The sequence below is a fragment of the Pseudoliparis swirei genome, chromosome 5 (assembly GCF_029220125.1).
Source record: "Pseudoliparis swirei isolate HS2019 ecotype Mariana Trench chromosome 5, NWPU_hadal_v1, whole genome shotgun sequence".
Classification (NCBI taxonomy): domain Eukaryota; kingdom Metazoa; phylum Chordata; class Actinopteri; order Perciformes; family Liparidae; genus Pseudoliparis; species Pseudoliparis swirei.
This window is the reverse complement of record NC_079392.1, coordinates 10,488,257-10,505,935: the sequence shown is the minus strand read 5'-3', so window position 1 is coordinate 10,505,935 and position 17,679 is coordinate 10,488,257. Positions and strand designations below refer to the sequence as shown.

Sequence of the window (17,679 nt, the reverse complement as noted above, 5' to 3'; positions counted from 1 at the left end):
CATGTGTTGAGCTGTGTTCACAGCAAACGCGCATCACTCACGCCAGTCCCTACAGAGTAAAGGAGGGGCTTATCTCCGTGTAGGAACGCAACGTCTACTTTTGTAGCTCGTCCATTAACACCCAAAATCACACCTTGGAGGCACAAATAGCTTGTAGGCGATCCATGGGCTACACACATACATGTATACCCATATATTCTACAGTATTTGTAATTTTTAATGGAGTTGTTTCCAGTGATTTGTCACCCTTCTGTAGTTGATTTACTCGCCGTTAGCTCTCACTTTTCCTCACTGTGGGGCAATATTACATATCCCCATATGAATATTGTGAAGCTTAGCGCTAATCTGATAAGAGTTGTATTTATTCATTTAGCTAGCCAGCTTATACGGCTGCTGGTTTGCAGATTCTTTGAACAATGGTGATTTGCAGAAGACATAAAGATACAGTCCAGGAGGAATATGGCTTTCCCGTAATGCAAAACTGAAATAGGCATTAAGCCGAAGGAATTTATTAAAATTGATTGGCTTTTTTTGTGGGAAACCACTTTCGTGTTTATTATGGTTTATGGTTATTTTTATTTGTCATATTGTGGAAAAAAGCCAGACTTTTACCATGGTGAGATGAATTTGCATCCATATAAGTCAGCCCGAAAGGTATTTGAATAAGCTAAAGATTTTAGGACTCTAGAGGTTACACAATATCTATTTTCAGGATTAATTAATTCTAAAGGAGCATTTATACAGTGAGAAGACATCAAAAGGCGAGCCTAGAGGGCAAAGAGAAATTCATAGTGATAAGATAAACAAGTCACATCCACAGCATGTGTAAGCATTGCAAACTACTTATTCCAGGAAAGCCTTTAAGTGCAATTAAATGTTCCATTAAATTCAGCTGTTAGTTATTCCAACACAGTCAGCACAATTATCTTGTACTCAATTATGGCACATTAATAATTCCCCCACCGACAGATCTATGTAATTTGCATATCACATTGTTGGAATCACTTGTATGTTTTCTGGCTTTTAGCAATAAAAAAAAAGCCCCATGGGTCTTGAAAGTAGTGAAATATACAAAAATGATTTTTTTCTTTTGTTGGGGTCGATTTCTAATAGAGAAGGTGGACTGTGCACACACGCTCTGCTCCACTGGGTTCTTTTTGCAGATGGTCTCATTGCTATGCATAGAAAAGCCATCTTTATATTTGCATTTGGTCAATTTTCCCCTTTAAGTTGGACATCTGTCTGTGTTAGAAATGAATCTGTGGATGCCCACGGATGCTGCTCAGGTTATAATTAATTGTGTTAACGCATCGATAATAAAAAAGAAGAATTGGAGTTACTCTGCCACTCCCACATCGCTCCTTCTGCCCTTCCAACCTAAAATGGCTACATAGTTGTATTCAGAAGATACCAATCAAGTAAATGTAAATTACTAAAAGGTAGCTCTGTTAAGTATTTTCAAGCCTCTACAGAGGTGACCTTGCAGCCAGAGGCGTTAACGTTTCAAGTTAGGCCCATTATCAGGAACCCCCGGGTGGGAATTCTAGCACATTTTGCACAAACACCCACATCAGGTCTGTCCCATGAGCGGTTTTCCTCAGACTTAGCGCGCACTTTCATTTGGACTGAAGGGTTTCGATGTAGCCTCACCAACACACTCAAGAATCCATGTGCGAACTACAAAAGTGCACTAAGCAGAGCGACCATTGCTATATTGTGCTAATTTATTACTACAACTCAACAATTGTCTATTCTCAAAACATCCAAACTCAAGAATAAGCAACGATGAATGCAGACAATGGGCTCAAAGTTGTCCTCCAGGGCATGTTGTACAATCGTGCCACAAAAAAAAAGGTGTTTTGATAAAGCGTAAGTCGTAACAACCAGAGGTTCTTGAGCATGCAAATACAAGTGGCCACCCAAAACATCCTTTGTTTTGCCCCCAGAATGTGGGCTTAGCTGTGGACGGACACAGAGGTGCACACTCAATCACTCACGGACACACCCAAACACACACGCACAATCAATCTCATGATCTCCCTGGCGGATTAAACTATGACAGTTTCTAAAAACTGTCGAGAAGGATAAAGATAATTACATTTATTGATAGAGATTATGAGAAAAAAAAGTACATAGAGAGCCCACAGCTTTTATTCATCCTCAGGTCTCTCTGAATCTGGTTTCTCCACTGACCTTGTAGATGTCAGAAGTAGATGTCAAAAGCAAGACAACATGTGTGCCTGAAGTAGTAGATGTCTTCTTTCTCCTTCTGGCCAAACACCACAGTTGCTGTCATTTGTCTGGCAAGGAGATGTTGTTACTTGAATTAGACCTTTGGCAAAATATTAAAAGAAGACACTGTCATGGTGTTCGGCAATAATTTGCAACTGACAGCGAAAGGAGATGAATGTCCCTTCTGGCTGGCAGTTCATCTTTTTTCTGCCCGTGGAGCCTAAATATACAAGTGTTCCAAGTCAGTCTTCTGTCATCAAAGGATGATTGAGCTGCGATTGTGAACAATCTAACCGTGAGATGAGAAGGAGAGGATGGATTCTAGAGTGTGCTTTCTGTCTTTCTGCTTTCAGCGAAAATGTACTGCTTTTAGCCTTTATATAAATGAGTTGAGTCTTTCAGGATAGACGTCAAAAGTGAACTTGTGAGATATTTAAATGCCTGTCTCGAAAGGTATTCTGTTTTGTCTCTTTGACCTTTGTTTGGCTTATTAACTGCTTCATTTAGCTTACTATCCAAACTTGGGGGCAATTATCAGTTGTCTGTGTCTGACAATCTGTTGCAGCGTTTTTCAAAGCTTGCTTTGAGTGTGTTTATGTTGGCCTTTGCTCTTTTTTTTCTTCTCTTTTTTTGCATGAATGATCTCAGATAGTTGCTGCTTTTCTTTTTTTTGAGGTCCCAGTTGTTAGAAAATTGCTCATCTGAGTGGAATAAAACCTACAGCAGCAGAATTAGCAGCATTAACTAATTTGTAAATACAACTCAGACTATTTAAAAAACACTTTGTCACCACAGGGCCCTTCAAGTACACAAATCCAGCCTTTTTATCCAGTATAACTTACAGTGAATACTGATTTTGCAGCAGAGTGGCTAAATGGTTATAGAAAATTGAAGCAGTCTCCTTAAAAATGGTTGTCTTTTTGTCATTTTTCTTTGCGTTACTATAGTCAGTCAACCCACTTATTGAATCAGAACATTTTCATTTAGAATGATTCTTTTTGAGCCAGCAAAGAATGAGCCCTGAGCTTTAATAGATTACCCAACAGGTAATAGAAATAAACACATTTGGTTGGAGTGGAGCTGTGGATCAGTTATCTGCCTGAACAGCTTCAAAAGCTTCATTTGTTCCAGAGAATAATTTCCTCCTGGCACACAGAAGGTACTTTAAATACAAACAGGAAGGAGACAGGTTCATTTCACTTGTTTAATAAGGAAATACAAGCAAACAACCGATGCCATACAAGAAACGGGGTCTTTTACACGGTGTTAGGTTTGTTGTCATCGAGTTCTTCTTTCCCCAACTGTTACATTCGCATCTGACACTCAATGCTGAACTTTTGCTCTTATTTTATTCTCCACACAAGCTCTGCAACGTTACTTAATGCAACGATGCAGCGCCGACACAAGGACACAGCAATGTTTATGGGTAATTTTGACACACGATAGCACAATGGAGACAATCCCTGCCCACTCACAACCCAAGTGTCCGCAGGCCTCTGCATAAACACATCCTTCTTCCAATAGACTGTTGGACAGAGTTGTCTGCATGTGTGTCAATTAATATGATTTTTATTCTTCTTCACGTGCTCCTACATGGTTGCATCGGTTCTAAGTAAACTCACCTGACTCAGAATAGGTGTGTAGAATCAGGTCCTCTCTCTGCCTCCAGAGCACAGACCTTCTTCCCAGTGCCGTTGGTGGATTGAAGCTGTCTGATATACATCGTGGTATGAATCCTTAAACCTGCACTAAATTTTTTCCTTGATAATTATGAACATATCGCTATTGTGTAATGTACAACAATGCCATAATGATGCATGGCGTGTGGATGAATATGGTGAGCATGTCCTCTGTAAAGGCTGGCTGAGAGATAATTCTCTGTGGCAAACCAGCAACTTCTGCCAATTTGTTTGGTGTTTCCAGACAAGCATTTCTGAGATGGAAGAGAATGAAAAGAAAGGCGACTTTGACATGATTGAAGTAATTACACCTGCTGACATAACAACCCTATTGTAGATCTGTTTTCAGCTCCACCACAGGCACACCAAAATTGCCAGAAATCCCCTTGTTTCACCACATGAGCTCCCATCTTAGAGGTTTGCCAGGGGCTTGTGATATGTTCTACCGATGTGGAGAAAATAAAGCTGTAAAGCTGTAAAGAGATTTTCTATAATCATTCTCTGGCAGTCTCGATGCCACCAGTAACACTTGTGGAGAGTCTAAAAGATAATAAAAGACAATACCAGCCCGAGCCACTGCCTGTTCACCCTGCTGCCGTCTGGCAAGATGTATCCGCTGCCGTACCACCAAACCTTGTTTTACTGAAGTGTTTTTTTATGCTGCAACATCGGACTACAAACTGCATTTGTTGCGTAACTCTGTGTTAGGTTGGTCCACCACTGTGGGTCCGGTTAGAATATATATTATATATGTATGTATACACTCCATATCCATATTCCCCAGAAGAGGAAATCAACTGACGTTGGTGACCACTTGACCTTTGGTCAAGTGCTCCCATGAGGTCTAATTGTTTGTGCGTTCTCCTTCAAATGTCCAGCAACACGTGTTGATCCGCTCATTGCATGCATTCAGTCTTAAAACAAACCTTTCGTCTTCACAGGAAACAAAATTGGTTTAGGGTTTAGGCAACACAAATTTGCCTTTATTTTGTCCATGCCGACTACAAACTATTCATACACTCTGTCATATTCATTGAATGTGTTTATGTTACTCTGTAAAGCTTCCTTCTGTACACATGACATCTATTGCTTCTGTCCTTCCTGGAGAGGGGCCCTCCTCTGTTGTTCTCCTGAAGGTTTCTTCCCTTCTTACCAATGAAAGATTGTTTTTTCTATTTCTTGGGAGTTTTTCCGGATCCAATGTGAGGGCCTGGTACAGGGATGTCGTATGTGTACAGATTATAAAGCCCTTTGAGGCAAATTTGTAATTTTTGATATTGAGCTATACAAAATAAAGTGAATTGAATAGAGAAGAACATAACAAAAAAGTTAAAATAACACCCCAGGAAATAAAATCTGCCCACACGGAATTTCAACTTCGGTGTGAGTTACATGATTATATTGACCCCAAAATACTTTTTCCTTTAAACGTACATTCCTCTGTTGATTTGAATGAGCCTGAGGCCGAGCGGCTTTGTGGCAAGTTAAAAGGAGACGCCAGTGCGCTCGCTCTATGAAGCCCCTTGATGCGGGGGATCCTGATAACTCGGAAGTCCAGTTTTTTTGTACCTCACGTGTGGAACTTGGCCAATTTTGTATATCAGATATCTGTTGACAGGTCTTACGAATTTTTTTTCTGTATAATACGATGTGTTGCTTTAGAGGAAGCCGTGTACAATCTGGTAAATTGCCTCGAGTGATGTCAGTCGCATTGTGGGTCATGTAGGCGCTATGTTTTGACATGAAAATGAAACATGGAATCAATAAAAAACGACAACGTATCTGGTTCTGCTTCATTGATAATTGGGATATTAATATTAATATGTTTTGTACATTGTTTGATAATGCAACAAAACTGCAATGAAATTGGTGGAGCAATCATGGTTCCCAAAACTGAGAGATGCTTCTTTTTGTTGCCAATTCTCTCAACACATCTCAGCTTGCGTGTATATTGCTGTAACAATCTTGCTTACCTCATGCAAAAGTTTTCATCAAGCAATTACATGAACCCTCAGTTGTGTGTATAATTGAATAGGACATGCTTACACCAGCATCACAATAGATTGTAGCTCTTATGGGTGTCAAGGGGCATTGTAATGGGGAAACGCAATGTCGAAATAAATTTGACAGATGACACCACAACTTACTCATTTTGCTTTACTCCAGGGATCCTTATCCCAACTCAATTTCCAGCCGACAAGCTCACAAAGTTTCCAGTTCAAGTCTAAGTAATAGAATTGAAGACGAGATAGTGAAGGGGAAGGCTGTTGTTAATTTTATTCGGCATGACAGTTAGTGTTGTGCTCTTTGTTTAATTTGCCTTCATCTTTCTCTCTTTCTATATTTAATGTGTGTTTTCTCAGTATGCATTATTATGTGCCTCTGTTTTTCTCCCTTTAGGTGACCGAAACAAGAACAGGTCCTCTCGGATGCAGTAACTATGACAACCTCGACTCTGTCAGCTCCGTTTTGGTTCAGAGCCCTGAAAATAAGATTCATTTGCAAGGTTGGCCATTCATAATTGAACTCCCCCAATTTCTGATGGAATTCTGGCATTGTCTTTTCTTTGGGAAGTTTATCACTGCAGCATGAGAGTGTCAGAACGAATTTAGCTTCAATCACTCTTTCGCTGTTTTTCTTCTTTTTTTTGCCACGCGTCCTTGCCGGTTTCTGAAGTGAATCCAGTAATGATTCGGAACAAAAGCAGCAGAACTGTGCAGTTAACATAAAACTTTAGATGAATCTCAGCATATAGATTGTGACACCAAGTATATGTCAAGTGTGGCAAATAAACAACAACAACAGCAGAGAAAATGAGTGCTGGCCTTTTGTGGTGTACAACAGACATCTTAACTAATTCTCTGCAATAGCCAAAGTACTTCCTTCCATCCATCCATCCATGTGACATTTCCATGTTTTTGTCCTTGTCATAGGCCTCCAGGCCATACTGCCAGAGTACCTAAGGGCCAGGTTTGTGCAGGCAGCTCTCAGCTACATTGGTTGTAATGAGGAGGGCCAGTTTGTATGCCGGGACAATGACTGCTGGTGCCAGTGCAAAGTGGAATACCCACAGTGTAATTGCCCCGAGGTGGATCTGAGGGCGATGGAAGCCAGTGTGCTGAAAATCCAAGATTCCTGGAACACGGCCAACAAAGACTTTGAGGAGTCAGGTCAGTGTTCTCCTGTTTGCACTCATTCATCAGCTGGGACCCCTCCACACCGACAGCAAATTAGACTCTATTGTTACACTAGCCGATGGGCAAAAAAATAAAAAAAGACTGTAAGGCGAAACAAGGGGGAATTATATCCATTTGATGTGATGGGAATTCAACAGTACACAGAGGAGCCATTTTTAAACCAGACGTATCATTCTTGCAAAATGCTTAGAAAACAACGGAGAAGGGCATGTCTTGCCTATTTGATGACATTACTGAGAATGTATGTGTTTCCACTAATAGCTGTGGTCATAGATTAGAAATTAAATCATTTTGACATCAACTAAAGTATTGCTCTCTATTGGCCAAGCTGAAAAATTAAATGACGATGATGTACAAATGTCGGTACTTCATCAAATTGATGGTAGAAATCCTGTAAATCCAGTACCGCCATAAAGCAGTCCAGCCTATTGATTGGCCACATTTTTCCTCAGTTTCCCTGGAACAGCCAGAAATATTAATGACGTAAATCTCATCAGTTACACTTTCAGAAAATGAAAGGGTAGCTTTAACAGTAAAGGTATTTCTGTAGCGAAGGGGAAGCTGTCCCGCCCCATAAATAAACTGCAGTAGCTGTATCTGTTAGCTGCCTCTGATGTAATTTAGCAGCTAAATTTGAACCCTTTTTTATCAGTTAACCTCAGTTTATACAGCTTAGCGTTTTTCTCGAGGTGTTTACTCGGGAAGATTCATACAAGCTTTCAAACAAGCTTTTCGCAAAGTGATTTTATTACCAATCAGGCACACTGCACTATCTGTCGCATACTTTGAATGTATTTAGTCAAATGTTGCACCCTCACAATGTATCACACGTGTTACCGAATGTTCCAACAAAGCTCTGTTTCTTTGTTCCCATCATTATTTAAACTCTGAGCTGCATTCACACACCCTGAGGGCATCGAGTCACTCCCAGCTCTGCCTTAAGCGGTTCTTTGTGCACCCCGCTGGCTGAAAGTGTCATTACAGGCCACATGCTTCTGTTCTAAGGGCGACTTCATTAGCTCACAGCTGGCAATAACTTAAGCAGCAAGGTGCCTTGACAACTGCAGTTGCAGTGCTGAATCAAATCAAGAAAAATAAGTAAATTCCCTTGGAACCCCAGGGGATCCAATTGTGTATTAGGTCTAATAGAGAACAACTAACATCAGCGATTAATAATCACGACTTGGATTGTGAAGTGAGGCTTCATTAGTCAGTTGATGCTTGGCGGATTTATTTGGACCTTCTACTGGATGAATGTTCAATCAGCATCTTAATTCCTAAAAGGTGTACGTTTTTTTATTGCTTGGTGATGTTCAGTTTATGGTGTGACAAGTAATAGTCATATTCATAATGGTAAACTGAAATAGACTAACAGTCAAATTACCACTCACTAGAGGGTACAATACGGATCTATGAGACCTCACAGATTCTATTTTTTTGCGTTTTTTATCAAATTGATTATTAAATCTTTGTAAAATTAACAAAGACAGCATTTATTAATGTATTATTTAACCTCCTAATTCAGCGATTTAATTACCCTCCAATGCCAATTCTATTTTAACAATGCCCAGAAGTGTCTGTTCTTCTGCCACTCCAGAGCTGACAATGTCTCCTATTTTTTAAATCTTACCAAAGGACGGAGAGCTGTCACCTCCCTCGGGTTCAGAGGCTGAGCAGATAATAATGGTGGACAGAGAGTGGGCTTCCTGGGATGAGCTTCTGTTGTCCTGGTGACAAAATAATGGTCCAGCTCAGCAGCAGCTTGCAATTTGAACCTTCCACAGGAAACTCAACACGGTTGATCAGGTTGCGTGTACTGTAGTTCATATATATATTTTTTTCAAGAGATTACATTTGTGGACATAGAAATGCACATGGTCACCTATAATACAGTTACAACTTATCAAATAACATGGAGGTCACCATAGCTTTAAAAAAATGTTTTTACATTTATTTTTATATTTTTATATATATTTTTTAAAAACTCAAGGTCACTGTGAAGTCAGAGAAAACATCTTTGGCCAAAACTTGAGAATTAATTTGATTATAATCAGCATTTCACCAAAATGCCTAATTGGATAAAATAATGAAGTGATGACATTTTGGAAAGACATGAATGTAAACTCCATTTTGATGGATTGGAGGAGCACTAAAACCACAAGGTTGTAATTATAGTGGATTTTGTACGTTTAAGGGGATTTGTCTGCAATCTGATATCATATTGTTTAAGTAATACAAATGAATATGTGGAATTTGATGAACAAACAAGCAATGTGTAGTTCCTACACTCAGGAGAATGTCTCTCATTTTAATATCTAGGACATTGGAAGCCCCCCCGTCCCCAAATAACTATGTAATATATTTTATTACAAGCTGTTTAATCAGCTTATTAATTTCAGAGGAACCTGTTATACACCTTGCATAATCACGAGGGAAGCCATTGACACCTAATTGGTTTTCTAATCAAATGCTATATCATCAAGATATCTAATTACAAAAAGTGGAGTCATTTTCTCATTTGTGTTGAGCTTTGCATCGATTTCCCATACAGCCACTCATGATTACCATGTTGATGATATTGTTATCCTCAGATATGTAATGGGTTTGCTGTGCATTGTGTTTTCAGACATACAGGATATTATCCTCTGTTCTCCTTGCTCAGAATTTGTTATCAAATTAACCAGAAGAATTAGCCCTTAAAAAGCTGTTGGCTAGTCAAAATATTACCCCAACCTTGTATTTAGTAGTTGCCTTTTTTAATTAGCACAGACATACAACAATACCACTCCCAGTTTGACCAGTAGCTCTTCTGCACATGGCGCGTGACTCCTGCAAAGTGGGTCTCTCATTAGGTTTGACAAGGTTAGCCAAGTGGAGCGAGGGAGAAAGTGAGAGAGTTAGCTCGGCCCGTGTGTCCCCCTCTCATCTCGCAATCTCACTTCTCCTTCCAGATGAGTTTCAGAACTTCGTCCGAAGGATTCCTACTTTCTACGCCCTGAACGCGTCCGCCATCCAATACTTCTGGAAGACGGAGCCGACCATCCACAACCGCTACAGACAGCTGGAGCTCGGCGCCCAGCAGCTCCTGAGCAAGGCGCGGCGCATCATCAACAAGCTCTTCAGCCTCAGCAAGAGGTGTCAAACTCAGCCCAAGATTATTATGCTGAGGGAGAGGTGAGAAGCTGATAAGTATTCCCGCCCACTTTTTCTGTTAATACGGATGTGTAGGTGTGTGTGTGTGTGTGTGTGTGTGTGTGCGTGTGTGTGTAAGCGTGCAAGCTAAAAAAATCCAATGCCTGCAGCCACATCACAAGCTGTGAACGGCAGTGCTCATTTATTTTCTTCCGCCCCCTCTGTGCGCAGCACTTTGTTATCCCCTCAACTATGCATTATGCAAATAATACATAAAATACGTTGGCGCTTTGATATTCTACTGAGGTCCTACTGTAGTGAGCTATAGTGTCACACCTGATGGTTTTACTACACTCCAAGTCTTCTTTACAGCCATGAAATCAAAAGCCACCGTCCTGTGAAATTAAAGTGTGCACTGTTTTAAAAAGGGAATATGCTACGTTTGGGAGTTCTTCCTGTTGGTTAACTAGTCGAGACAAAAAAAGTTTTCCATGATCTACTTTTGTGTTTATTCTTAAAAGGAAAAAGTCACATAGTTTGCCAACTCCAAGCTGATTTAATCAGTACAACTATTTCTGGCGGATTTCTTTTTTATTAAGAGCTGTTCGAGGCGAGAACTACATAATAATACATCTCTCATTGCAACCTGCTCATTAATTTTATTCACCTACGACATTTTATTAGACCATAAAATCACGCACAAGATCCATTGTTAACCTGAGAGCTACTATAATTTAAAATGTTCCGCTCTTGTATTGCCCTGTTCGACAAAGCAGATTCTAATCTTTTAGTAGCAAAATGGCTGATGCACTCTATCTTACATTATGTACAGCCCACTAAACAGACAAATTGCATTTGTCCTTATTTACTAATAGAATGCACCACGATTTTACCCGCCACTAAAATGAAAGAAAAGTGGCACCAAGAAAAGTTGTGTCTCATGGAATATGTTTTTACGGCATTGCTGTTTAAAATGTGGAGAGAAAGGTCCCCGGGGTAGCAGCCGTCACACCTTATTTATCATTGCAGACTGACATCATATGGAGGAAAACTGCATCTCAGAAATGTTATTAAAATGACACTTGCATTACAGAGTGACTTTCACAGAGCTCTCCTCAGACAACACAAGAGAAAACAGCAGCGATTGTATTTTATTTTGAAGGAGCAACACTGATTGGAGGCAAAACGGCCCTGTAGAATGGCAATAGAGTGAGAACTCATTCTTGTCTACAACACGACCTAACTATTAACAATGAGATAAGAGGATGAAGTAATGAGGGGCCTCTAGGTGATGTGCTTAAAAATAAGTAGAGGCAAATCATTTAAAATTGAATATTTCTCAACACTTTAGCTGGACAGTATCTGTGGCAAATTTAGGGAGAGCAGCAAAGGCGATCATGAGATGTAGTGGGAGTGATGAAAGTAAATACTTAAACTGGATAATTTGGTTCTTGCTGTGTAATAACCTGGTTGTCTTAAAATTATCTAATGGGAGTCTGTTTTCTTTCTTTCATATTAACGTGGTTCAAAGCCAAACGGTGAAAAAAAATGGAATATTGCATTTTCCTCTATATCAAAATCCTTTTAACTTTGTAAATTAAATTACAAACTTTACACAAACTGTAGGCTACTTTGACAAGCTCCATAAAAATACAAACTTTACACAAACTGTAATTTGACAAGCTCCATAAAAATGCAAATAATAGAAAGATTTCCTCAATTCCACAGATTATTTCCATATAGTATTGTGTGTAATCTAGTTCATGGATGCTTTTTTTACTTTTCTTAAATATTCATTTATTTCTGCAGCCATTATTCATGTTGCATTGTGGTCTTTGTCCGATGAAGAAGCGAACAGAAAAATATGAAATGCTTTGTAACACTACGCCAAAAATAAATTTTGGAGTTTCTTTTGTAACTCTCTAGTACATACTTTAAAGATGATAAGAGCATGCCTTTTCGGTTTTGAGCTGCACTGTCGGAGAACACAAGGTGTCTGAATATCGAACAAAAAAACATATATTATATAAATATTTTTTCAGTGCCTCTTCAGAGGAGAAAAAAGTTTGGATTACGCGTGAAAACTGAATCGGTAGCAGAAGGAGAAAGTTTGGGTAATGCATTGATCGGTGGGAAATGAGAAAAGAGACAATGAACAGATTGCATAGTGAACGCCTCGCTTCTCTTCGGCCCGCACCGCACACTGCGTCTCCATGACAGTTTACATGTCCTGCTGACATGATGCGCTTTTATGATGGCGGGACAGCTTCCTCTCCCTTGCTGTGCGCAGCCTCCACTCTGGAGGTGAGATATGCACTGACTCTAATGGATGAGTTTCAGAGACGCTGGCTACTGTTAAGACTCTGAGCACATTGTATTAACTGTCTTCTGACTAAATGTCACCAGGATGTGATGTCGGAAGATTGTATTAAAGCGCTTGAGTTTCTACAGATGCCACGAGATTCACTCTTAAAATGAGGAAGTATGGGTATTATTCTAATTCTAAATATTCTATATTATTATTATGTTGTTTATATACTGTATATATTTTATATATATATATATACTGTATATACATAGACTATTTAGAGTTAGAATGATACCCATACTTCCTCATTTTAATACTGTATTATAACACTGATATTCAAAAATGTTTCCAAGTCATGTTTGACATGATAATAATAAGTAATAGAACATGCAACTGCCTTAAACATGTGACCTGTATGTATCAAATATCACCATTATCCATCACATTGCAGACGGTCGTATGATATGATCACGTTAACTTTGCCATTTCAATGCAATACTTGCATAAATATGATATCCAGGAGCCCCGATGTGTTACTTTAAATAGTTGTCTCAAAGGAGATTGCATTTAAATATGTTGTATCAAATCCCCCAAAAATGTACATAGTTCTTATAGTTTTTGAAAGAAATATGTCTATCATAAACTGAATAGCTGCAGCAGTTTTGAAATCAGAGCTTCATATCCAAAGTATCAAAGTCTTCACGTGTCATCGGAGTGGGAGAGAGGCTTTTGTTTGAAATGTAATGCAAATGACATCCATCTGTTCTACTTTGGTGACGGTGCTGTGTGTACGCACATGCATTGCACTTTTGTCATCATTGTGTCGCATTAAATGTTTGGTAGGAAAAGTTTGCACTAAATAATGCCATGTAGTATTTGTTCCTGTGTAGAAATGTGACGTGTCCTGATGTAGAACTTTATTGCTTATTTACTGCTTAAACGTGCTGGTGAATTTGCTCCAAACTGAGCTTGTGAAGTTGTGGAAACTTTGCTGACTTTTAATGGCTTTGATCTAATATTCAACATATACATTTTAATTCCCAGTGAAGCAACTCGACTTTGAGTTAGTCAAACAGTTGTTGAAACAAATGTTGTATTATTCCTGAAAAAAATGCTCGTCTATTACTTATTCATGCACCATTGTTTGCCCTAAATTAATTGAGCAGCTGCACATGAGGACAATAACAAAACTGCTAACACCGCTAGAGAACAGGAGAGGATTCAGGAAAGTGACAGATCTGGAACAAAGATGCCGAGAGACTGATTTATGGCATTATCTTTTTGTCATGCGGTCCATCTGCGCCTTTTTTTTTCATCAACAGTCTCAGGAATTTTGATTGAAAGTTTGCGTCTTAGATTAAATTAAACTATTATACATGAGGAATTTCTGTATTTATTTTTGTGTCTGAGCTCTTTTTCAACACAAATCAGACTGGAACAATATCGCAATCAGAATCTGATTAAGTTGTTCTCCGGTCCTTATCATGGAAAGACAATAGGCCAACTTTGAGTGCTAAACTTTTTTCACTAACATTACATATTCTGTTAGGTGAAGTTTTATAGAAAAAAAGAATACATAAAAAACATATTTTCTCGAGGGATTTTATCAAAATTTGAAGGGATTTCAATGGATCAAATGGTGTGCGTCTTGCTGAGTGGGCATAGTCTCTGGAGAATATGAAGCGATACAGAGCTGTGGCGGACTGTTGACCTTCTCCCATATTGCCCTCGCCTACATTCTTTCATCGGAAAGCTGACAAGAGAGATATTAAACCTTGGCCAAGGTTGTTTTAAATATAGTATTACCATAAACATGTAAACGCTTATCGCAAAGCCATGATACTACAAACGATTTAGTGGTGTTTTATTGGTGGATTTATTTGGTCGCCAACACTCTAAGGGTCATATACATTGCCTCACGTGAAACAAGATAACAGAGAGATATTATCAAAAATATATTATTTTATATTATTATATTCATACTTGAAACTGAAACACAGGATAAACCCTTTTTTCTCTTGAATTGTTCTGAATGCATATGTATATATCCTATTTAATTCCATACATAGCCTTTTTTCCCTCATCACTATACAGGTACCTTAAAAATGTTGTCACAAAATATAAAATTGCTTACGATTACAATTATTTCTTTAATTTGTTACTGGGCAAGATAGTTTTTGTTGTTGTTGTTGTTGTTAATATTGAATTTTATGACATAGATGTTTTGATATCAGCACCTCTTAAATACCTTTTCTCTTGTAGGCCCTACAGCTACTGGCTGAAGTACATCCTCTCCATCATGTACTGCAGCGAGAACAACCACATCGGCTTCTACCTGGAGGAGACCAGGAGCTGCTCCTGCCCCTACGAGCACCCCCCCTGCCACGGTGTGATCCCCTGCACGGTGGGGGAGGGCACCTCGTGCGCCTCCTGCTCCTACGAGAACCGCTCCCGCTGCGCCACCTGCAACCAGGGTTACATGCTGAGCCAGGGCGCGTGCCGCAACGAGGTGCCCGACTCCACCGATCACTACATCGGCTTCGAGACGGACCTGCAGGACCTGGAGCTCCGCTACCTGCTGCAGAAGCGAGACAACCGCATCAGCATCCACGGAATCTTTGTCAGCAACGACGTGCGGCTCAACAACTGGTTCGACCCGTCGTGGAGGAAGAGGATGCTGCTGACGCTGAAGAGTAACAAATACAAGTCCAACCATGTCCACATGCTCCTGGGGATGTCGCTACAGATCTGCCGAACCAAGAACAGCACTCTGGACCCCATGCTGTCCGTCTATATCAATCCGTTTGGCGGGAGCCACTCTGAGAGTTGGATCATGCCCATTGACCAGAACAACTACCCAGACTGGGAGAGGACTAAATTAGACCTTCCGTATGACTGTTACAACTGGACTTTGACTTTGGGCAACAAGTGGAAAACATTTTTTGAAACGGTCCACTTTTACCTCCGGAGCCGGATCAGAGCGCCCTCAAGCACCGGGAACGGAACAGTATATTACGAGCCCTTGGAGTACCTGGAACCGGGGCGCAATCTAGGCTACATGAAGATTAACAGCATCCAGGTGTATGGCTACAGTATGCACTTTGACCCGGAAGCAATCCAGGACTTGATTTTACAGCTTGACTACCCGTACACTCAGGGATCGCAGGACTCGGCCTTGTTGCAGTTGCTGGAGATCCGGGATCGGGTCAACAGGCTCTCCCCGCCGGGAGCTCAGCCTCTGGACTTCTTCTCCTGTCTGCTGCGGCATCGGCTCAAGCTGTCCACCACAGACGTTGCCAGGATCCAGGCAGCGCTGCAGACCTTCAGTGCCAAGCAGCCCAACTCTATGGAATACGAAACAACCAAATTATGTAGCTAATAAGTGGGCCGGCGGCCAGGTGCGCAGATGGCAGAGTGGTTCTCACACGGACCTGATGGCGGTTAAGAGCAATTCTGGGGACATTTGGGTTGGTTTTCACCGTCGTCGTGGATCTCCGGAGTGCATTTGAGATCCTCACGTCAGCTTTTCGTATAAATTTGTACAACATTGTAGAATTAATGAGGATTTCACCAAACTTGCCTCATAGCGTCTTTTCTTCTTTCTTTCTTTGTTCTTCTCCCGACGGAAATAATAACATTTGACAGTTAATAATATGAATTTAATGCTCTCTCACCACGGATATGTGGCCAGTGTGCTGACGTTTGTAGGTTGCACACATTTGAGATTGCTCTCATGTGTAAACAAAAGCTTTTGCTGATGAAGTATTACCCAATCAATGTTACTGTATGTCATGGTTATAAACATTTCAACACCAGCATGTTTTTTGTTTGTACTTTCCCATCACATTTATTTCCTAAGCTCAAAAATAAACACACATTTGTATTTTACTATCATGATCCTCTCTTTTAACCTGGCACATGATGGGCACCTCATTGTTTTAAACATTTTCATTCAACAATAAACTCTCTCTTTTTTTTTAAAGCTGTACACATTTTTGTAAGAAAACAATTAAATAAAATCTAAATGAATAAATAGATGCTGTATTACTCCAGACGTGCAGACAAGAAAACAGCTCCGGGATCACAATGTTACATGTGCTTTTATTTTTATAATGCTGTTGTTTGTGAATCAAAAGAAGGAAAACAAATGTCTATGAAATGTATAATACAATTTGTTAATACACTAAATAAAAAAACTTTTTATGTGTGGTCTACATATGGTTGACTTTTCATGCAAAACTCAGCTTAGTATTTGCACCTTGTGACTTATAGCATTAATGATGAGTTATATATTGGTGAGATAGTATGCAGAAGACAGAGGACCTTTATTTACTAAGGTTGTTAATAACAGCTGTTCTTTCCCTGCAATGTCATGTCAAATATTTCCTGGCGTCTCCGAGGCTGTTAACATTAAAAGTATTATTGTGTTGCTCTCATGACATACCAGATGTTTTCAAAGTAGTCCCGACACTGAAATCATTTTTTATTTATTCTTTTCATATCTGGGCTATTTTTATATATGATCATAAAAACGATCACTGACCATGTGACCCCTGTGAGAATGGTTGTAAAATACATCACCTGTGTTTTTTAAAGCTGCAGACACAGTTCACATAACATACAGTTTTAGTCATAGAAATATATCTCCCCACATAATGAAATGACAGTGCATCATTAGTTATCAGACATTTATAATGTTCTAATAAAACAGTTGTATTACTCTGTTTTAGTTCTCCTGATACATTTGGTGTCATGTTCCACTGAGTAAAAACAAGCTCCACCCTCCACTGGAATAATACTCTCCTCCAATCACAAGCATGCATTGGCTGATTCACAAATAAGAGCACCAGAGGGTCCGTAAGTAGATGTTGTAAACATGTAATTTGTTCAAAATGTAGAGCACCTGGAGCCTCATTTTATTTCTCCAATATTGATCCCACAAGCACTTGGGCATAAATGAGATATCCCATTTTTTTTCAATTATTGGAAAATTAATCATGAAGGAAATTAAACTTAAGAACAAAAATATACACAATTAATACTTTATTGAAATACATTTTGAGTTGTCCCCACTTCTAGCCATGATTGGACTGTTTCCATGGTATTATATTGCAGTAGAAAAAAGAGGTCA

General features: G+C 39.6%; 1 protein-coding gene across 2 annotated transcripts in view; it reads left to right on the top strand.

The window, feature by feature from the left end:
* LOC130194364 (BMP/retinoic acid-inducible neural-specific protein 3-like) overlaps positions 1-16,687 on the top strand; it is a 46,784-nt gene extending 30,097 nt beyond the window's left edge. For both annotated transcript variants that reach the window (XM_056415343.1, XM_056415342.1), the window contains 4 exons: positions 6,312-6,417; positions 6,845-7,081; positions 10,060-10,282; positions 14,811-16,687. In XM_056415343.1, the coding sequence (XP_056271318.1) occupies positions 6,312-6,417; positions 6,845-7,081; positions 10,060-10,282; positions 14,811-15,927 (1,683 nt within the window). In that variant the 3' untranslated portion in view covers positions 15,928-16,687. The remainder of the gene's footprint in view (positions 1-6,311; positions 6,418-6,844; positions 7,082-10,059; positions 10,283-14,810) is intronic.
* The last annotated feature ends 992 nt before the right edge of the window (positions 16,688-17,679 follow it).